Source organism: Scyliorhinus torazame, unplaced genomic scaffold, assembly GCF_047496885.1.
Source record: "Scyliorhinus torazame isolate Kashiwa2021f unplaced genomic scaffold, sScyTor2.1 scaffold_241, whole genome shotgun sequence".
In the NCBI taxonomy this organism is placed as follows: domain Eukaryota; kingdom Metazoa; phylum Chordata; class Chondrichthyes; order Carcharhiniformes; family Scyliorhinidae; genus Scyliorhinus; species Scyliorhinus torazame.
This window is the reverse complement of record NW_027307968.1, coordinates 173,555-196,412: the sequence shown is the minus strand read 5'-3', so window position 1 is coordinate 196,412 and position 22,858 is coordinate 173,555. Positions and strand designations below refer to the sequence as shown.

Here is a 22,858-nt window from a genome sequence, read left to right as displayed (position 1 = left end):
CAGCACAGACCCTCTGACAGTGCAGCACTCCCTCAGTACTGACACCCTGACAGTGCGGCACTCCCTCAGGACTGACCCTCTGACAGTGCGGCACTCCCTCAGTACTGACCCTCTGACAGTGCGGCGCTCCCTCAGTACTGATCCTCTGACAGTGCAGCGCTCCCTCAGTACTGACCCTCTGACAATGCGGCACTCCCTCAGTACTGACCCTCTGACAGTGCGGCGCTCCCTCAGTACTGACCCTCTGACAGTGCGGCGCTCCCTCAGTACTGACCCTCTGACAGTGCGGCGCTCCCTGAGCACTGACCCTCTGACAGTGCGGCACTCCCTCAGTACTGACCCTCAGACAGTGCGGCGCTCCCTCAGTACTGACCCTCTGACAGTGGGGCGCTCCCTCAGTACTGACCCTCAGACAGTGCGGCGCTCCCTCAGTACTGACCCTCTGACAGTGCGGCACTCCCTCAGTACTGACCCTCTGACAGCGCGGCGCTCCCTCAGTACTGACCCTCTGACAGTGCGGCACTCCCTCAGTACTGACCCTCTGAAAGTGCGGCGCTCCCTCAGCACTGTCCCTCTGATAGTGCGGCACTCCCTCAGTACTGACCCTCTGACAGTGCGGCGCTCCCTCAGTACTGACCCTCTGACAGTGCGGCGCTCCCTCAGTACTGACCCTCTGACAGTGAGGCGCTCCCTGAGCACTGACCCTCTGACAGTGCGGCACTCCCTCAGTACTGACCCTCAGACAGTGCGGCGCTCCCTCAGTACTGACCCTCTGACAGCGCGGCACTCCCTCAGTACTGACCCTCTGACAGTGCGGCACTCCCTCAGTACTGACCCTCTGACAGTGCGGCGCTCACTCAGTACTGACCCTCTGACAGTGCGGCACTCCCTCAATACTGACCCTCTGGCAGTGCGGCGCTCCCTCAGCACTGACTCTCTGACAGTGCAGCACTCCCTCAGTACTGACCCTCTGACAGTGCGGCACTCCCTCAGTACTGACCCTCTGACAGTGCAGCACTCCCTCAGCACTGACGCTCTGACAGTGCGGCACTCCCTCAATACTGACCCTCTGACAGTGCGGCACTCCCACAGTACTGACCCTCTGACAGTGCAGCACTCCCTCAGCACTGACGCTCTGACAGTGCGGCACTCCCTCAGTACTGACCCTCTGACAGTGCGGCGCTCCCTCAGTACTGACCCTCTGACAGTGCGGCGCTCCCTCAGTACTGACCCTCTGACAGTGCGGCACTCCCTCAGTACTGACCCTCTGACAGTGCGGCACTCCCTCAGGACTGACCCTCTGACAGTGCGGCGCTCCCTCAGCACTGACGCTCTGACAGTGCGGCGCTCCCTCAGTACTGACCCTCTGACAGTGCCGCGCTCCCTCAGTACTGACCCTCTGACAGTGCGGCGCTCCCTCAGTACTGACCATCTGAAAGTGCGGCACTCCCTCAGTATTAACCCTCTGACAGTGCGGCGCTGCCTCAGTACTGACCCTCTGACAGTGCGGCACTCCCTCAGTACTGACCCTCTGACAGTGCGGCACTCCCTCAGTACTGACCCTCTGACAGTGCGGCACTCCCTCAGTACTGACCCTCTGACAGTGCGGCACTCCCTCAGTACTGACCCTCTGACAGTGCGGCACTCCCTCAGTACTGACCCTCTGACAGTGCGGCACTCCCTCAGTACTGACCCTCTGACAGTGCGGCACTCCCTCAGTACTGACCCTCTGACAGTGCAGCACTCCCTCAGTACTGACCCTCTGACAGTGCGGCACTCCCTCAGTACTGACCCTCTGACAGTGCGGCACTCCCTCAGTACTGACCCTCTGACAGTGCGGCACTCCCTCAGTACTGACCCTCTGACAGTGCGGCACTCCCTCAGTACTGACCCTCTGACAGTGCGGCACTCCCTCAGTACTGACCCTCCGACAGTGCGGCACTCCCTCAGTACTGACCCTCTGGCAGTGCGGCACTCCCTCAGTACTGACCCCCTGACAGTGCGGCACTCCCTCAGTACTGACCCTCTGACAGTGCGACACTCCCTCAGTACTGACCCCCTGACAATGCGGCACTCCCTCAGTACTGACCCTCCGACAGTGCGGCACTCCCTCAGTACTGACCCTCTGGCAGTGCGGCGCTCCCTGAGCACTGACCCTCTGACAGTGCGGCACTCCCTCAGTACTGACCCTCTGGCAGTGCGGCGCTCCCTCAGTACTGACCCTCTGACAGTGCGGTACTCCCTCAGTACTGACCCTCTGACAGTGCTGCACTCCGTCAGTACTGACCCTCTGACAGTGCGGCACTCCCTCAGTACTGACCCCCTGACAGTGCGGCACTCCGTCAGTACTGACCCTCTGACAGTGCGGCACTCCCTCAGTACTGACCCCCTGATAATGCGGCACTCCCTCAGTACTGACCCTCCGACAGTGCGGCACTCCCTCAGTACTGACCCTCTGACAGTGCGACACTCCCTCAGTACAGACCCTCTGACAGTGCGGCACTCCCTCAGTACTGACCCTCCGACAGTGCGGCACTCCCTCAGTACTGACCCTCCGACAGTGCGGCACTCCCTCAGTACTGACCCTCTGACAGTGCGGCACTCCCTCAGTACTGACCCTCCGACAGTGCGGCACTCCCTCAGTACTGACCCTCTGTCAGTGCGGCACTCCCTCAGTACTGACCCTCTGACAGTGCTGCGCTCCCTCAGTACTGACCCTCTAACAGTGCAGCACTCCCTCAGTACTGACCCTCTGACAGTGCAGCACTCCCTCAGTACTGACCCTCTGACAGTGCGGCACTCCCTCAGTACTGACCCTCTGACAGTGCAGCACTCCCTCAGTACTGACCCTCTGACGGTGCGGCGCTCCCTCAGTACTGACCCTCTGACAGTGCGGCACTCCCTCAGTACTGACCCACTGACAGTGCAGCACTCCCTCAGTACTGACCCTCTGACAGTGCGGTGCTCCCTCAGTACAGACCCTCTGACAGTGCGGCGCTCCCTCAGTACTGACCCTCTGACGGTGCGGCACTCCCTCAGTACTGACCCACTGACAGTGCAGCACTCCCTCAGTACTGACCCACTGACAGTGCAGCACTCCCTCAGTACAGACCCTCTGACAGTGCGGTGCTCCCTCAGTACAGACCCTCTGACAGTGCGGCGCTCCCTCAGTACTGACCCTCTGACGGTGCGGCACTCCCTCAGTACTGACCCTCTGACAGTGCAGCACTCCCTCAGTACTGACCCTCTGACAGTGCAGCACTCCCTCAGTACTGACCCTCTGACAGCGAGTCGCTCCCTCAGTACTGACCCTCTGACAGCGCGGCACTCCCTCAGTACTGACCCTCTGACAGTGCGGCACTCCCTCAGTACTGACCCTCTGACAGTGCGGCGCTCCCTCAGTACTGACTCTCTGACAGTGCGGCACTCCCTCAGTACTGACCCACTGACAGTGCGGCACTCCCTCAGTACTGACCCTATGACAGTGCGGCGCTCCCTCAGTACTGACCCTCTGACAGTGCGGCACTCCCTCAGCACATACCCTCTGACAGTGCAGCACTCCCTCAGCACTGACACCCTGACAGTGCGGCACTCCCTCAGGACTGACCCTCTGACAGTGCGGCACTCCCTCAGTACTGACCCTCTGACAGTGCGGCGCTCCCTCAGTACTGACCCTCTGACAGTGCGGCGCTCCCTCAGCACAGACCCTCTGACAGTGCAGCACTCCCTCAGTACTGACACCCTGACAGTGCGGCACTCCCTCAGGACTGACGTTCTGACAGTGCGGCACTCCCTCAGTACTGACCCTCTGACAGTGCGGCGCTCCCTCAGTACTGACCCTCTGACAGTGCAGCGCTCCCTCAGTACTGACCCTCTGACAATGCGGCACTCCCTCAGTACTGACCCTCTGACAGTGCGGCGCTCCCTCAGTACTGACCCTCTGACAGTGCGGCGCTCCCTCAGTACTGACCCTCTGACAGTGCGGCGCTCCCTGAGCACTGACCCTCTGACAGTGCGGCACTCCCTCAGTACTGACCCTCAGACAGTGCGGCGCTCCCTCAGTACTGACCCTCTGACAGTGGGGCGCTCCCTCAGTACTGACCCTCAGACAGTGCGGCGCTCCCTCAGTACTGACCCTCTGACAGTGCGGCACTCCCTCAGTACTGACCCTCTGACAGCGCGGCGCTCCCTCAGTACTGACCCTCTGACAGTGCGGCACTCCCTCAGTACTGACCCTCTGAAAGTGCGGCGCTCCCTCAGCACTGTCCCTCTGATAGTGCGGCACTCCCTCAGTACTGACCCTCTGACAGTGCGGCGCTCCCTCAGTACTGACCCTCTGACAGTGCGGCGCTCCCTCAGTACTGACCCTCTGACAGTTCAGCACCCCCTCAGCACTGACCCTCTGACAGTGCGGCGCTCCCTCAGTACTGACCCTCTGACAGTGCAGCACTCCCTCAGCACTGACCCTCTGAAAGTGCAGCACTCCCTCAGTACTGACCCTCTGACAGTGCGGCGCTCCCTCAGTACTGACCCTCTGACAGTGCGGCACTCCCTCAGTACTGACCCTCTGACAGTGCGGCACTCCCTCAGTACTGACCCTCTGACAGTGCTACACTCCCTCAGCACTGACCCTCTGAAAGTGCAGCACTCCCTCAGTACTGACCCTCTGACAGTGCGGCGCTCCCTCAGTACTGACCCTCTGACAGTGCGGCACTCCCTCAGCACTGACCCTCTGACAGTGCGGCACTCCCTCAGTACTGACCCTCTGGCAGTGCGGCGCTCCCTCAGCACTGACCCTCTGACAGTGCGGCACTCCCTCAGTACTGACCCTCTGGCAGTGCGGCGCTCCCTCAGTACTGACCCTCTGACAGTGCGGCACTCCCTCAGTACTGACCCTCAGAAAGTGCGGCGCTCCTTCAGCACTGACCCTCTTACAGTGCAGCACTCCCTCAGTACTGACCCTCTGACAGTGCGGCACTCCCTCAATACTGACCCTCTGGCTGTGCGGCACTCCCTCAGCACTGACCCTCTGACAGTTTAGCACTCCCTCAGCACTGACCCTCTGACAGTGCGGCGCTCACTCAGTACTGACCCTCTGACAGCGAGTCGCTCCCTCAGTACTGACCCTCTGACAGTGCGGCACTCCCTGAGTACTGACTCTCTGACAGTGCGGCACTCCCTCAGTACTGACCCTCTGACAGTGCGGCGCTCCCTCAGTACTGACTCTCTGACAGTGCGGCACTCCCTCAGTACTGACCCACTGACAGTGCGGCACTCCCTCAGTACTGACCCTATGACAGTGCGGCGCTCCCTCAGTACTGACCCTCTGACAGTGCGGCACTCCCTCAGCACATACCCTCTGACAGTGCAGCACTCCCTCAGTACTGACACCCTGACAGTGCGGCACTCCCTCAGGACTGACCCTCTGACAGTGCGGCACTCCCTCAGTACTGACCCTCTGACAGTGCGGCGCTCCCTCAGTACTGACCCTCTGACAGTGCGGCGCTCCCTCAGCACAGACCCTCTGACAGTGCAGCACTCCCTCAGTACTGACACCCTGACAGTGCGGCACTCCCTCAGGGCTGACCCTCTGACAGTGCGGCACTCCCTCAGTACTGACCCTCTGACAGTGCGGCGCTCCCTCAGTACTGATCCTCTGACAGTGCAGCGCTCCCTCAGTACTGACCCTCTGACAATGCGGCACTCCCTCAGTACTGACCCTCTGACAGTGCGGCGCTCCCTCAGTACTGACCCTCTGACAGTGCGGCGCTCCCTCAGTACTGACCCTCTGACAGTGCGGCGCTCCCTGAGCACTGACCCTCTGACAGTGCGGCACTCCCTCAGTACTGACCCTCAGACAGTGCGGCGCTCCCTCAGTACTGACCCTCTGACAGTGGGGCGCTCCCTCAGTACTGACCCTCAGACAGTGCGGCGCTCCCTCAGTACTGACCCTCTGACAGTGCGGCACTCCCTCAGTACTGACCCTCTGACAGCGCGGCGCTCCCTCAGTACTGACCCTCTGACAGTGCGGCACTCCCTCAGTACTGACCCTCTGAAAGTGCGGCGCTCCCTCAGCACTGTCCCTCTGATAGTGCGGCACTCCCTCAGTACTGACCCTCTGACAGTGCGGCGCTCCCTCAGTACTGACCCTCTGACAGTGCGGCGCTCCCTCAGTACTGACCCTCTGACAGTGCGGCGCTCCCTGAGCACTGACCCTCTGACAGTGCGGCACTCCCTCAGTACTGACCCTCAGACAGTGCGGCGCTCCCTCAGTACTGACCCTCTGACAGCGCGGCGCTCCCTCAGTACTGACCCTCTGACAGTGCGGCACTCCCTCAGTACTGACCCTCTGACAGTGCGGCGCTCACTCAGTACTGACCCTCTGACAGTGCGGCACTCCCTCAATACTGACCCTCTGGCAGTGCGGCGCTCCCTCAGCACTGACTCTCTGACAGTGCAGCACTCCCTCAGTACTGACCCTCTGACAGTGCGGCACTCCCTCAGTACTGACCCTCTGACAGTGCAGCACTCCCTCAGCACTGACGCTCTGACAGTGCGGCACTCCCTCAATACTGACCCTCTGACAGTGCGGCACTCCCACAGTACTGACCCTCTGACAGTGCAGCACTCCCTCAGCACTGACGCTCTGACAGTGCGGCACTCCCTCAGTACTGACCCTCTGACAGTGCGGCGCTCCCTCAGTACTGACCCTCTGACAGTGCGGCGCTCCCTCAGTACTGACCCTCTGACAGTGCGGCACTCCCTCAGTACTGACCCTCTGACAGTGCGGCACTCCCTCAGGACTGACCCTCTGACAGTGCGGCGCTCCCTCAGCACTGACGCTCTGACAGTGCGGCGCTCCCTCAGTACTGACCCTCTGACAGTGCCGCGCTCCCTCAGTACTGACCCTCTGACAGTGCGGCGCTCCCTCAGTACTGACCATCTGAAAGTGCGGCACTCCCTCAGTATTAACCCTCTGACAGTGCAGCGCTGCCTCAGTCCTGACCCTCTGACAGTGCGGCACTCCCTCAGTACTGACCCTCTGACAGTGCGGCACTCCCTCAGTACTGACCCTCTGACAGTGCGGCACTCCCTCAGTACTGACCCTCTGACAGTGCGGCACTCCCTCAGTACTGACCCTCTGACAGTGCGGCACTCCCTCAGTACTGACCCTCTGACAGTGCGGCACTCCCTCAGTACTGACCCTCTGACAGTGCGGCACTCCCTCAGTACTGACCCTCTGACAGTGCAGCACTCCCTCAGTACTGACCCTCTGACAGTGCGGCACTCCCTCAGTACTGACCCTCTGACAGTGCGGCACTCCCTCAGTACTGACCCTCTGACAGTGCGGCACTCCCTCAGTACTGACCCTCTGACAGTGCGGCACTCCCTCAGTACTGACCCTCTGACAGTGCGGCACTCCCTCAGTACTGACCCTCCGACAGTGCGGCACTCCCTCAGTACTGACCCTCTGGCAGTGCGGCACTCCCTCAGTACTGACCCCCTGACAGTGCGGCACTCCCTCAGTACTGACCCTCTGACAGTGCGACACTCCCTCAGTACTGACCCCCTGACAATGCGGCACTCCCTCAGTACTGACCCTCCGACAGTGCGGCACTCCCTCAGTACTGACCCTCTGGCAGTGCGGCGCTCCCTGAGCACTGACCCTCTGACAGTGCGGCACTCCCTCAGTACTGACCCTCTGGCAGTGCGGCGCTCCCTCAGTACTGACCCTCTGACAGTGCGGCACTCCCTCAGTACTGACCCTCTGACAGTGCTGCACTCCGTCAGTACTGACCCTCTGACAGTGCGGCACTCCCTCAGTACTGACCCCCTGACAGTGCGGCACTCCGTCAGTACTGACCCTCTGACAGTGCGGCACTCCCTCAGTACTGACCCCCTGATAATGCGGCACTCCCTCAGTACTGACCCTCCGACAGTGCGGCACTCCCTCAGTACTGACCCTCTGACAGTGCGACACTCCCTCAGTACAGACCCTCTGACAGTGCGGCACTCCCTCAGTACTGACCCTCCGACAGTGCGGCACTCCCTCAGTACTGACCCTCCGACAGTGCGGCACTCCCTCAGTACTGACCCTCTGACAGTGCGGCACTCCCTCAGTACTGACCCTCCGACAGTGCGGCACTCCCTCAGTACTGACCCTCTGTCAGTGCGGCACTCCCTCAGTACTGACCCTCTGACAGTGCTGCGCTCCCTCAGTACTGACCCTCTAACAGTGCAGCACTCCCTCAGTACTGACCCTCTGACAGTGCAGCACTCCCTCAGTACTGACCCTCTGACAGTGCGGCACTCCCTCAGTACTGACCCTCTGACAGTGCAGCACTCCCTCAGTACTGACCCTCTGACGGTGCGGCGCTCCCTCAGTACTGACCCTCTGACAGTGCGGCACTCCCTCAGTACTGACCCACTGACAGTGCAGCACTCCCTCAGTACTGACCCTCTGACAGTGCGGTGCTCCCTCAGTACAGACCCTCTGACAGTGCGGCGCTCCCTCAGTACTGACCCTCTGACGGTGCGGCACTCCCTCAGTACTGACCCACTGACAGTGCAGCACTCCCTCAGTACTGACCCACTGACAGTGCAGCACTCCCTCAGTACAGACCCTCTGACAGTGCGGTGCTCCCTCAGTACAGACCCTCTGACAGTGCGGCGCTCCCTCAGTACTGACCCTCTGACGGTGCGGCACTCCCTCAGTACTGACCCTCTGACAGTGCAGCACTCCCTCAGTACTGACCCTCTGACAGTGCAGCACTCCCTCAGTACTGACCCTCTGACAGCGAGTCGCTCCCTCAGTACTGACCCTCTGACAGCGCGGCACTCCCTCAGTACTGACCCTCTGACAGTGCGGCACTCCCTCAGTACTGACCCTCTGACAGTGCGGCGCTCCCTCAGTACTGACTCTCTGACAGTGCGGCACTCCCTCAGTACTGACCCACTGACAGTGCGGCACTCCCTCAGTACTGACCCTATGACAGTGCGGCGCTCCCTCAGTACTGACCCTCTGACAGTGCGGCACTCCCTCAGCACATACCCTCTGACAGTGCAGCACTCCCTCAGCACTGACACCCTGACAGTGCGGCACTCCCTCAGGACTGACCCTCTGACAGTGCGGCACTCCCTCAGTACTGACCCTCTGACAGTGCGGCGCTCCCTCAGTACTGACCCTCTGACAGTGCGGCGCTCCCTCAGCACAGACCCTCTGACAGTGCAGCACTCCCTCAGTACTGACACCCTGACAGTGCGGCACTCCCTCAGGACTGACCCTCTGACAGTGCGGCACTCCCTCAGTACTGACCCTCTGACAGTGCGGCGCTCCCTCAGTACTGACCCTCTGACAGTGCAGCGCTCCCTCAGTACTGACCCTCTGACAATGCGGCACTCCCTCAGTACTGACCCTCTGACAGTGCGGCGCTCCCTCAGTACTGACCCTCTGACAGTGCGGCGCTCCCTCAGTACTGACCCTCTGACAGTGCGGCGCTCCCTGAGCACTGACCCTCTGACAGTGCGGCACTCCCTCAGTACTGACCCTCAGACAGTGCGGCGCTCCCTCAGTACTGACCCTCTGACAGTGGGGCGCTCCCTCAGTACTGACCCTCAGACAGTGCGGCGCTCCCTCAGTACTGACCCTCTGACAGTGCGGCACTCCCTCAGTACTGACCCTCTGACAGCGCGGCGCTCCCTCAGTACTGACCCTCTGACAGTGCGGCACTCCCTCAGTACTGACCCTCTGAAAGTGCGGCGCTCCCTCAGCACTGTCCCTCTGATAGTGCGGCACTCCCTCAGTACTGACCCTCTGACAGTGCGGCGCTCCCTCAGTACTGACCCTCTGACAGTGCGGCGCTCCCTCAGTACTGACCCTCTGACAGTTCAGCACCCCCTCAGCACTGACCCTCTGACAGTGCGGCGCTCCCTCAGTACTGACCCTCTGACAGTGCAGCACTCCCTCAGCACTGACCCTCTGAAAGTGCAGCACTCCCTCAGTACTGACCCTCTGACAGTGCGGCACTCACTCAGTACTGACCCTCTGACAGTGCGGCACTCCCTCAGCACTGACCCTCTGACAGTGCGGCGCTCCCTCAGTACTGACCCTCTGACAGTGCGGCACTCCCTCAGTACTGACCCTCTGACAGTGCGGCACTCCCTCAGTACTGACCCTCTGACAGTGCTACACTCCCTCAGCACTGACCCTCTGAAAGTGCAGCACTCCCTCAGTACTGACCCTCTGACAGTGCGGCGCTCCCTCAGTACTGACCCTCTGACAGTGCGGCACTCCCTCAGCACTGACCCTCTGACAGTGCGGCACTCCCTCAGTACTGACCCTCTGGCAGTGCGGCGCTCCCTCAGCACTGACCCTCTGACAGTGCGGCACTCCCTCAGTACTGACCCTCTGGCAGTGCGGCGCTCCCTCAGTACTGACCCTCTGACAGTGCGGCACTCCCTCAGTACTGACCCTCAGAAAGTGCGGCGCTCCTTCAGCACTGACCCTCTTACAGTGCAGCACTCCCTCAGTACTGACCCTCTGACAGTGCGGCACTCCCTCAATACTGACCCTCTGGCTGTGCGGCACTCCCTCAGCACTGACCCTCTGACAGTTTAGCACTCCCTCAGCACTGACCCTCTGACAGTGCGGCGCTCACTCAGTACTGACCCTCTGACAGTGCGGCACTCCCTCAATACTGACCCTCTGGCAGTGCGGCGCTCCCTCAGCACTGACTCTCTGACAGTGCAGCACTCCCTCAGTACTGACCCTCTGACAGTGCGGCACTCCCTCAGTACTGACCCTCTGACAGTGCAGCACTCCCTCAGCACTGACGCTCTGACAGTGCGGCACTCCCTCAATACTGACCCTCTGGCAGTGCGGCGCTCCCTCAGTACTGACCCTCTGACAGTGCAGCACTCCCTCAGCACTGACCCTCTGAAAGTGCAGCACTCCCTCAGTACTGACCCTCTGACAGTGCGGCGCTCCCTCAGTACTGACCCTCTGACAGTGCGGCACTCCCTCAGCACTGACCCTCTGAAAGTGCAGCACTCCCTCAGTACTGACCCTCTGACAGTGCGGCGCTCCCTCAGTACTGACCCTCTGACAGTGCGGCACTCCCTCAGCACTGACCCTCTGACAGTGCGGCAATCCCTCAGTACTGACCCTCTGGCAGTGCGGCGCTCCCTCAGCACTGACCCTCTGACAGTGCGGCACTCCCTCAGTACTGACCCTCAGAAAGTGCGGCGCTCCTTCAGCACTGACCCTCTGGCAGTGCAGCGCTCCCTGAGCACTGACCCTCTGACAGTGCGGCACTCCCTCAGTACTGACCCTCTGGCAGTGCGGCGCTCCCTCAGTACTGACCCTCTGACAGTGCGGCACTCCCTCAGTACTGACCCTCTGACAGTGCTGCACTCCGTCAGTACTGACCCTCTGACAGTGCGGCACTCCCTCAGTACTGACCCCCTGACAGTGCGGCACTCCGTCAGTACTGACCCTCTGACAGTGCGGCACTCCCTCAGTACTGACCCCCTGATAATGCGGCACTCCCTCAGTACTGACCCTCCGACAGTGCGGCACTCCCTCAGTACTGACCCTCTGACAGTGCGACACTCCCTCAGTACAGACCCTCTGACAGTCCGGCACTCCCTCAGTACTGACCCTCCGACAGTGCGGCACTCCCTCAGTACTGACCCTCCGACAGTGCGGCACTCCCTCAGTACTGACCCTCTGACAGTGCGGCACTCCCTCAGTACTGACCCTCCGACAGTGCGGCACTCCCTCAGTACTGACCCTCTGTCAGTGCGGCACTCCCTCAGTACTGACCCTCTGACAGTGCTGCGCTCCCTCAGTACTGACCCTCTGACAGTGCAGCACTCCCTCAGTACTGACCCTCTGACAGTGCAGCACTCCCTCAGTACTGACCCTCTGACAGTGCGGCACTCCCTCAGTACTGACCCTCTGACAGTGCAGCACTCCCTCAGTACTGACCCTCTGACGGTGCGGCGCTCCCTCAGTACTGACCCTCTGACAGTGCGGCACTCCCTCAGTACTGACCCACTGACAGTGCAGCACTCCCTCAGTACTGACCCTCTGACAGTACGGTGCTCCCTCAGTACAGACCCTCTGACAGTGCGGCGCTCCCTCAGTACTGACCCTCTGACGGTGCGGCACTCCCTCAGTACTGACCCACTGACAGTGCAGCACTCCCTCAGTACTGACCCTGTGACAGTGCGGTGCTCCCTCAGTACAGACCCTCTGACAGTGCAGCGCTCCCTCAGTACTGACCCTCTGACAGTGCAGCACTCCCTCAGTACTGACCCTCTGACAGTGCTGCACTCCCTCAGTACTGACCCTCTGACAGTGCGGCACTCCCTCAGTACTGACCCTCTGACGGTGCGGCACTCCCTCAGTACTGACCCACTGACAGTGCAGCACTCCCTCAGTACTGACCCTCTGACGGTGCGGCGCTCCCTCAGTAGTGACCCTCTGACAGTGCGGCACTCCCTCAGTACTGACCCTCTGACAGTGCAGCACTCCCTCAGTACTGACCCTCTGACAGTGCGGCACTCCCTCAGTACTGACCCTCTGACAGTGCGGTGCTCCCTCAGTACTGACCCTCTGACGGTGCGGCACTCCCTCAGTACTGACCCTCTGACAGTGCGCTCCTCCGAATTTGGTTGTGACCTTGGGTCAGCGCACCGAGAATACGCAGAGGTGCGTGGCGTGCCCGTCCGACCCGGAGCCTGTCCGAGGGCCTCTCCCAGAGCCCGCGGTGGCTCCCGATCAGAGCGGTTACCTGGATCGCAGGCGGCGGCGCGAGTCTCACCTGATCACCGTCGGGATGACCTCAGCGGAGAAGAAGACGCTGAGAATCGCCACGGCGTCTGAGGAGAACATCCCCAGGATAGAGAACGTCATAATGGCGGCATCATTCAGATCTGGACGGGAAGGGGGCAGTTGGAGGGAGAGAGAGAGAGAGAGAGACGATGAAACCAGCTGCGTCGGACACCATCGCACAATTCTTCACAGCGCTCCCGCCGGGAGCAAAGACTTTCTGTCACGTCGTTCGCCGATCCTTCTCGTTATTGACAAGCCTTGCCTCCTCCCCTTCCTGGCACGCCCTCCCTCTCTCGGTATCTCACTGTCTACTCTGTCTGGGAACCCTCATGACTGTCCCCATCAAACACTCCCAGGACAGGTACAGCACGGGATTAGATGCAGAGTAAAGCTCCCCCTACACTGTCCCCATCAAACACTCCCAGGACAGGTACAGCACGGGGTTAGATACAGAGTAAAGCTCCCTCTACACTGTCCCCATCAAACACTCCCGGGACAGGTACAGCACGGGATTAGATACAGAGTAAAGCTCCCTCTACACTGTCCCCATCAAACACTCCCGGGACAGGTACAGCACGGGGTTAGATACAGAGTAAAGCTCCCTCTACACTGTCCCCATCAAACACTCCCAGGACAGGTACAGCACGGGGTTAGATGCAGAGTAAAGCTCCCTCTACACTGTCCCCATCAAACACTCCCAGGACAGGTACAGCACGGGGTTAGATACAGAGTAAAGCTCCCTCTACACTGTCCCCATCAAACACTCCCGGGACAGGTACAGCACGGGATTAGATACAGAGTAAAGCTCCCTCTACACTGTCCCCATCAAACACTCCCAGGACAGGTACAGCACGGGGTTAGATACAGAGTAAAGCTCCCTCTACACTGTCCCTCTCAAACACTCCCAGGACAGGTACAACACGGGGTTAGATACAGAGTAAAGCTCCCTCTACACTGTCCCCGTCAAACACTCCCAGGACAGGTACAGCACGGGGTTAGATACAGAGTAAAGCTCTCTCTACACTGTCCCTATCAAACACTCCCAGGACAGGTACAGCACGGGATTAGATACAGAGTAAAGCTCCCTCTACACTGTCCCCATCAAACACTCCCAGGACAGGTACAGCACGGGGTTAGATACAGAGTAAAGCTCCCTCTACACTGTCCCCATCAAACACTCCCAGGACAGGTACAGCACGGGGTTAGATACAGAGTAAAGCTCCCTCTACACTGTCACCATCAAACACTCCCAGGACAGGTACAGCACAGGGCTAGATACAGAGTAAAGCTCCCTCTGCACTGTCCCCATCAAACACTCCCAGGACAGGTACAGCACGGGGTTAGATACAGAGTAAAGCTCCCTCTACACTGTCCCCATCAAACACTCCCAGGACAGGTACAGCACGGGGTTAGATACAGAGTAAAGCTCCCTCTGCACTGTCCCCATCAACCACTCCCAGGACAGGTACAGCACGGGGTTAGATACAGAGTAAAGCTCCCTCTGCACTGTCCCCATCAAACACTCCCAGGACAGGTACAGCACGGGGTTAGATACAGAGTAAAGCTCCCTCTACACTGTCCCCATCAAACACTCCCAGGACAGGTACAGCACGGATATAGATACAGAGTAAAGCTCCCTCTACACTGTCCCCATCAAACACTCCCAGGACAGGTACAGCACGGATATAGATACAGAGTAAAGCTCCCTCTACACTGTCCCCATCAAACACTCCCAGGACAGGTACAGCATGGGGTTAGATACAGAGTAAAGCTCCCTCTACACTGTCCTCATCAAACACTCCCAGGACAGGTACAGCACGGGGTTAGATACAGAGTAAAGCTCCCTCTGCACTGTCCCCATCAACCACTCCCAGGACAGGTACAGCACGGGGTTAGATACAGAGTAAAGCTCCCTCTGCACTGTCCCCATCAAACACTCCCAGGACAGGTACAGCACGGGGTTAGACACAGAGTAAAGCTCCCTCTGCATTGTCCCCATCAAACACTCCCAGGACAGGTACAGCACGGGGTTAGATACAGAGTAAAGCTCCCTCTGCACTGTCCCCATCAAACACTCCCAGGACAGGTACAGCACGGGGTTAGATACAGAGTAAAGCTCCCTCTACACTGTCCCCATCAAACACTCCCAGGACAGGTACAGCACGGGGTTATATACAGAGTAAAGCTCCCTCTGCACTGCCCCCATCAAACACTCCCATGACAGGTACAGCACGGGGTTAGGTACAGAGTAAAGCTCCCTCTACACTGTCCCCATCAAACACTCCCAGGACAGGTACAGCACGGGGTTAGATACAGAGTAAAGCTCCCTCGACACTGTCCCCATCAAACACTCCCAGGACAGGTACAGCACGGGGTTAGATACAGAGTAAAGCTCCCTCTACACTGTCCCCATCAAACACTCCCAGGACAGGTACAGCATGGGGTTAGATACAGAGTAAAGTTCCCTCTACACTGTCCCCATCAAACACTCCCAGGGCAGGTACAGCACGGAGTTAGATACAGAGTAAAGCTCCCTCTACACTGTCCCCATCAAACACTCCCAGGACAGGTACAGCACGGGGTTAGGTACAGAGTAAAGCTCCCTCTACACTGTCCCCATCAAACACTCCCAGGACAGGTACAGCACGGGGTTAGATACAGAGTAAAGTTCCCTCTACACTGTCCCCATCAAACACTCCCAGGACAGGTACAGCACGGATATAGATACAGAGTAAAGCTCCCTCTACACTGTCCCCATCAAACACTCCCAGGACAGGTACAGCACGGGGTTAGACACAGAGTAAAGCTCCCTCTGCACTGTCCCCATCAAACACTCCCAGGACAGGTACAGCACGGGGTTAGATACAGAGTAAAGCTCCCTCTGCACTGTCCCCATCAAACACTCCCAGGACAGGTACAGCACGGGGTTAGATACAGAGTAAAGCTCCCTCTACACTGTCCCCATCAAACACTCCCAGGACAGGTACAGCACGGGGTTATATACAGAGTAAAGCTCCCTCTGCACTGTCCCCATCAAACACTCCCAGGACAGGTACAGCACGGGGTTAGGTACAGAGTAAAGCTCCCTCTACACTGTCCCCATCAAACACTCCCAGGACAGGTACAGCACGGGGTTAGATACAGAGTAAAGCTCCCTCGACACTGTCCCCATCAAACACTCCCAGGACAGGTACAGCACGGGGTTATATACAGAGTAAAGCTCCCTCTGCACTGTACCCATCAAGCACTCCCAGGACAGGTACAGCACGGGGTTAGACACAGAGTAAAGCTCCCTCTGCACTGTCCCCATCAAACACTCCCAGGACAGGTACAGCACGGGGTTAGATACAGAGTAAAGCTCCCTCTCCACTGTCCCCATCAAACACTCCCAGGACAGGTACAGCACGGGGTTAGATACAGAGTAAAGCTCCCTCTACACTGTCCCCATCAAACACTCCCAGGACAGGTACAGCACGGGGTTATATACAGAGTAAAGCTCCCTCTGCACTGTCCCCATCAAACACTCCCAGGACAGGTACAGCACGGGGTTAGGTACAGAGTAAAGCTCCCTCTACACTGTCCCCATCAAACACTCCCAGGACAGGTACAGCACGGAGTTAGATACAGAGTAAAGCTCCCTCTACACTGTCCCCATCAAACACTCCCAGGACAGGTACAGCACGGGGTTAGATACAGAGTAAAGCTCCCTCTACACTGTCCCCATCAAACACTCCGAGGACAGATACAGCACGGGGTTAGATACAGAGTAAAGCTCCCTCTACACTGCCTCCATCAAACACTCCCAGGACAGGTACAGCACGGGGTTAGATACAGAGTAAAGCTCCCTCTACACTATCCCCATCAAACACTCCCAGGACAGGTACAGCACGGGGTTAGATACAGAGTAAAGCTCCCTCTACACTGTCCCCATCAAACACTCCCAGGACAGGTACAGCACGGGGTTATATACAGAGTAAAGCTCCCTCTGCACTGTCCCCATCAAACACTCCCAGGACAGGTACAGCACGGGGTTAGGTACAGAGTAAAGCTCCCTCTACACTGTCCCCATCAAACACTCCCAGGACAGGTACAGCATGGGGTTAGATACAGAGTAAAGTTCCATCTACACTGTCCCCATCAAACACTCCCAGGACAGGTACAGCATGGAGTTAGATACAGAGTAAAGCTCCCTCTACACTGTCCCCATCAAACACTCCCAGGACAGGTACAGCACGGGGTTAGATACAGAGTAAAGCTCCCTCTGCACTGTCCCCATCAAACACTCCGAGGACAGATACAGCACGGGGTTAGATACAGAATAAAGCTCCCTCTACACTGTCTCCATCAAACACTCCCAGGACAGGTACAGCACGGGGTTAGATACAGAGTAAAGCTCCCTCTACACTGTCCCCATCAAACACTCCCAGGACAGGTACAGCACGGGGTTAGATACAGAGTAAAGCTCCCTCTACACTGTCCCCATCAAACACTCCCAGGACAGGTACAGCACGGAGTTAGATACAGAGTAAAGCTCCCTCTACACTGTCTCCATCAAACACTCCCAGGACAGGTACAGCACGGGGTTAGATACAGAGTAAAGCTCCCTCTACACTGTCTCCATCAAACACTCCCAGGACAGGTACAGCACGGGGTTTGATACAGAGTAAACCTCCCTCTACACTGTCCCCATCAAACACTCCCAGGACAGGGATCGCACGGGGTTAGATACAAAGTAAAGCTCCCTCTACACTGTCCCCATCAAACACTCCCAGGACAGGTACAGCACGGGGTTAGATACAGAGTAAAGCTCCCTCTACACTGTCCCCATCAAACACTCCCAGGACAGGTACAGCACGGGGTTAGATACAGAGTAAAGTTCCCCCGACACTAAATCTCTGCATTTATGTGACACTGATTCACTCTGACACATCAGCAGGTGTTTCACAGGAATTCCCACTTGACAATGTGACCCTGAGACACGAAACGTGAACAAAAGTTTGTTCTGAGGTTTTAAGGAGCATCTTAAAGGAGCCAGTCATAGTGATATAGAGGGTGAGAGAGAAAGAGAGAGAGAGAGGGAGAGAGAGAGAGAGAGAGAGAGAGGGAGACGGAGAGAGAGAGAGAGAGAGAGGTAAAGAGTGACAGAGAGACAGACGGCGACAGAGAGAGAGAAAGGTAGATGGAGAGAGAGGGGGAGATGGAGAGAGAGAGGGAGACAAAGAGAGAGAAAGAGAAAGGTAGACGGAGAGTGAGAGAGAGGGGGAGACGGAGAGAGATAAAGAGAGACAGAGAGAGCGAGTAAGAGAGACAGACGGGCGACAGAGAGAGAGAGAGATTTTTACTTACCCATTCAGAGAGAGAGAGACAGGGAGAGGGAGAGAGACACAGGGAGGGAGGGAAACAGAGAGAGAGAGAGAGAGGGACAGAGGGAGAGGAACAGAGGGAGAGTTTAAAAGGGGGACAGAGAGAGTGTGGTTCAGAGGGAGTGAGACGAGGAAAAAGAGGGGAGTGATAGAGAGAGAGACAGAGAGAGTGAGAGAGACAGTGAGAGAGATACAGAGAGAGACAGAAAGGGACAGAGAGAGAGCGACAGAGAGAGAGACAGAGAGAGAGAGAGAGAGAGACAGAGAGAGACAGAGAGAGAGAGACAGAGAGCGAGAGAGAGAGAGAGAGAGACAGAGAAAGAGAGGGAGAAAGAAAGAGAGACGGAGATGTAAGTGTGTGGATTGATTGTCCGCTTAAGGGTATTAATTTTATCTCGCTGCGTGGCTATATTTTATAAGGCACTTGCTAAATCATGCTGGAAATGCTTGGCTAGAGTTTAACACTGCTTTTGTACGTAAATAAGTAGGTCAGGTAATGTAAACAAAACACTGCTCAATATTATAGACTTGGCCTTATTATGATAACAAGTTGTTTGTCCGAAGGGCAACAAAGTGAGTACTCAAATTGTTTTTAAACCCAGGGCTAAATATTTATATTTTCTCTTGCATATGTTCCCAAGGTTTCTCTCTTCAAACTTGTTTATTTCACACGATAAATATAATGGTTTTTGTTTTGTTATGCTCTTGATGTAGCATAAGCTGCTTCTTTAACACCTTTACTAAACTATTATCAATTCTCCTACTTGGATTCAACACTACTGTTAATCCTTCGAGAGCTACTCAGACTGACTAACCAGTCTGCTACAATCCACGTGGTGGGTGTGATGTTCAATCAACCCTGTGTCTGTACTCACTGAGTGTCTCCACTGGAAAGAGACTGAGCATGTGTGATGTGTCCTTTTATATGGGTGGTAGTGTCACCTCTGTGTGTATCGTGACTGCCCATTGGTCGTGTCCTATCTTATTGACCTATTGGGTTGACTGTCTGTGTGTCATGTCTCTGGTGCTCCCTCTAGTGTCTAGCTAGGTGTAGTGTATGTACATTAACCCTTTGTGTACTTACAGTGATGTATATCACCACAGTTTTCAAGTGTATAACTCAGAATGCTGTGGAATGACTATGCCGCCAGGCCAGTCCCCTCTCCGCAAATATTTGTGTCAAATATATTTCCTGAAATCGAACCTCGAAGAATTTGTCTTTATTATAATTTCCACGACAAGAGATGAGAGACACAAAGAACGAGTCAGAGAGAGAGAGACAGCGACAGAGAGAGAGAGAGGGAGACTGAGACTGACCCACTCAGAGAGAGAGACAGAGAGGGAGAGAGAGAGACACACAGACAGGGAGAGAGACACAGACAGGGAGAGAGACACGGAGAGGGGGGCAGAGTGGGTCAGAGAGACAGAGACAGAGAGAGAGGGGGACAGAGAGAGAGACAAAGAGAGAGGGAGACTGACAGAGAAAGAGAGAGACAGAGAGAGAGGCAGAGAGACACAGAGACAGACAGAGAGGCAAAGAGAGAGAGAGACTGACAAAGAGAGAGACAGAGAGAGAGAGACGGACAGAGAGAGCGACAGAGAGACATAGAGAGAGAGGCAGAGAGAGACAGAGAGAGAGACAGAGAGAGAGAGAGAGAGGCAGAGAGAGAGAGAGACTGAAACTGACCCACTCAAAGAGAGACGGAGAGGGAGAGACAGGGAGAGGGAGAGAGACACAGAGAGGGAGAGAGAGACATGGAGAGGGAGGCACAGTGGGTCAGAGAGAGAGGGAGACAGAGAGAGAGGGGGGTCAGAGAGAGAGAGAGAGACAAAGAGAGAGAGAGACTGACAGAGAAAGAGAGAGACAGAGAGAGAGGCAGAGAGACAGACAGAGAGAGCAACAGAGTGAGCGACAACAGAGAATGAGAGAGAGAGAGAGAGAGACAGAGACAGAGAGAGAGAGAGAGAAAGAGTGGGTGTGGGCGGGGAGAGGTTCAGGGCAGGAATTCCAGAGCTCCGGCCCTCCCCCAGGCAGCTGAAGGCCCGGCCACCAATGATGGAGCGATGGGAATGGGGGGAAATGGATCGGTTGGACCCGCCCGATGTCTGGATGGTCGATGAAGGGACTGATGGAGTTAGCGAGGTGGGGGTGACGGGGAGGGACAATGTGGACTGATCGGGGCGGGGGGGAGGGGCAACGAGAAGCCACCCCCCCCCCCACACTCACACTCCGCCCCACGCTCCCTCCTTCCCCCCTGCACAACCGCAGAAGGAGAACGCGTGGGGAGATACTTACACCTGGTCAGCCCCAGCAGGATGAGAGAGGCGAGACCCGTCAGGGTCATGCCCAGAAGGAGAATGCCCCTCCGCCCGAAACGGTTGACCGTCAGGCACAGGGCGAGGCACGCCAACCCACTGGTGCCCGCCGACAGCAGGTACAGGAGGTAAAACCCCGACTCGGTGCCCAGGACGTTGTACCGGAATGTTCTGTAGCAGTGGCGGATGCCGTGCCCGATAAACCTACCGGGAGAAAGAGAACGGGGAAAGCATTAGGGATAGTTTCCATGAAGCTGAGCCGGGAACAGTCCGCCCTGGATCCGGTAATAAGGATAAACAACCTCCCTAGGAAGTAGTGATCATAACATGACAGACCGTACTCCAGTAAGGAGGAAAGATTCGAAGAGAGGGATAAACCAACCGTGGTTACCTGAGGAAGTTGAGAGTATTAAGTTGAAAGGAAAAGCATCGGAGGAGGCAAAAGATTGGGATAAATTCAAAATCCAGCGAAGGAGGACCAAAAAGATAATCAAGTGAGAGAAAGTAAACTACGATGGCAAACTAGCGAGGGATGTAAAAACTGATAATGAGGGTTTATTTAACGACATAAAAAGGGAGAGAGAGTGGTCAAAGTGAATATTGGCCAAATAGACTATGATAGTTCCAGGTAACAAGGAAACGGCAGAGTTAATTAGATCTTTACAGTGGAAAATACTTCAAACATCCCATTGATACTCAGGAATACGGGGGAGCAATTAAATACCATCACCATGTCAATTATTAAGGAAGTAACGGTGAGTTTTGAATATCATAATCGAATCAAGCAGAGTCAGCATGGCTTTGTCATGGGAGTGCACCTTTAAGAAATGGGTCTTTAAGAAATGTACCTTTAAGAAATGGGTGTTTATAAATGGGCGTGTATATAAATATGTGTAGTGAGAGTACCTTTTAGAAATTGGTGTTTACTAATGCAGTGATGTCAGAGAGTGGGTGGGCTGTCTGTCAGCTTTTTACTTTCGTTTTAGGCTGTTTGATGCAGGGTGTGTTTTTGGTTTCGTTTTCAGTGTTGGAGCTGAAGCCAGACAGAGCAGGTGTACTGTTGATCTCTCTGCCATGAAAAGGCTATCTCTTGATCATTTGGTGAATTCAGAATTATAAATGTTCTCAGTCGTGACTTTAACCTGATGTGCTTCTGTTAAAGGTTTTTTTTAAGTCATATGGATGTTAAAAAGGAAAGCTTAAAGGATTACTTAGTGTTGTATTCTTTGGGGGTTGTATTTGAATTGATCGTTGCTAAGATGTTCACTGTATGTTTTTAAAAGGTTAACTTGAGTTCGTAGAATAAACATTGTTTTGTTTTAAAAAAATACGTTTCCATTTCTGCTGTCCCACACCTGTAGAGTGGGCCGTGTGCTCCCCATACCACCATCTAGTAAACGTTGTGGGTCAGGTGAACTCCATGATACACGTTGGGGTTCTCTAAACCCTGGCCCGTAACAATTTCATGAGAGGGAAAAGGTGTCTGGCTAATTGATTCGGGTTTTTTCAAGGAATTCTTAACCAGTGGATCGAGGGAAATCAGTAGGTCAGCTCTATTTGGACATCGAGAAGGCCTTCGCAAGGCTAAAGGAAAGTTGGCCCTTATTTCAAAGAAGGTTGGAGTATAAGGGAGGGGGAAGAGAGATTAGTGAGGGGAGGGGGGGGGGGGGGGTGGGGGGGAGAGTGGAGTTGAGGATTGCCACGTCGGATCAGTCGATGGTCTGACTGAGTGGCGGCGCAGACTCGATGGGCCGGGGGGCCTAATTCTCTCCCTGCGTCAGCCATGATTTTCTCAAATGGAGGAGCAGGCTTGACTAGGCCTGAAACGGCCCGCTCCTAATTCGTACCTTCGGAGGCGGGTAAGAAGGCGGTGGAGTGCACACTCTCGTTCTCCAACACCCTCCCCCGTTTCGCCCCAACCCCTCACCGTCCCTCTCGCCGTCGGACCGCTCCGGTGCGGGTACCCCCCTGCGGCCTATACTCACGTGGTGAAGCCCAGGATCATGATATTCTTACAGACGTTGCGGCTCTTCAGCACTTTACAGATGGACTGCTGGCTGGGGCCTTGGTTGGGCGCATGGGCCTGGTCCAACTCTGCCAGGGGCAAAGGGGAAACAGAGGTGAGTTCAGGGAGCGAGGCATGGGGTGGGAGAGAGGGGGGCGAGAGGGGGGAGCGAGGAAAGGGGGAGAGAGGTGGCAGAGAGGAGAGAGAGGGAGGGGAGAAAGGGGGAGAGAGAGAGGGAGGAGAGAGGGTGGGCAGAGGGAGGGAGGGAGAGGGAGCAGGGGGAGAGAAAGAGGGGGGAGAGAGAGCAGGGGAGAGAGAGAGAGAGGGAGGGAGAGA

At 56.7% G+C, this 22,858-nt stretch overlaps 1 protein-coding gene across 1 annotated transcript in view; it reads right to left on the bottom strand.

Moving 5' to 3' along the window:
• Positions 1 to 22,858, bottom strand: part of LOC140405797 (solute carrier family 22 member 17-like) — a 54,297-nt gene that overhangs the window by 23,290 nt on the left and 8,149 nt on the right. The window contains exons 2-4 of the mRNA XM_072494228.1: positions 22,503 to 22,611; positions 20,498 to 20,721; positions 12,828 to 12,939 (exon numbers count right to left, since the gene is read on the bottom strand). Of these exons, the coding sequence (XP_072350329.1) occupies positions 12,828 to 12,939; positions 20,498 to 20,721; positions 22,503 to 22,611 (445 nt within the window). The remainder of the gene's footprint in view (positions 1 to 12,827; positions 12,940 to 20,497; positions 20,722 to 22,502; positions 22,612 to 22,858) is intronic.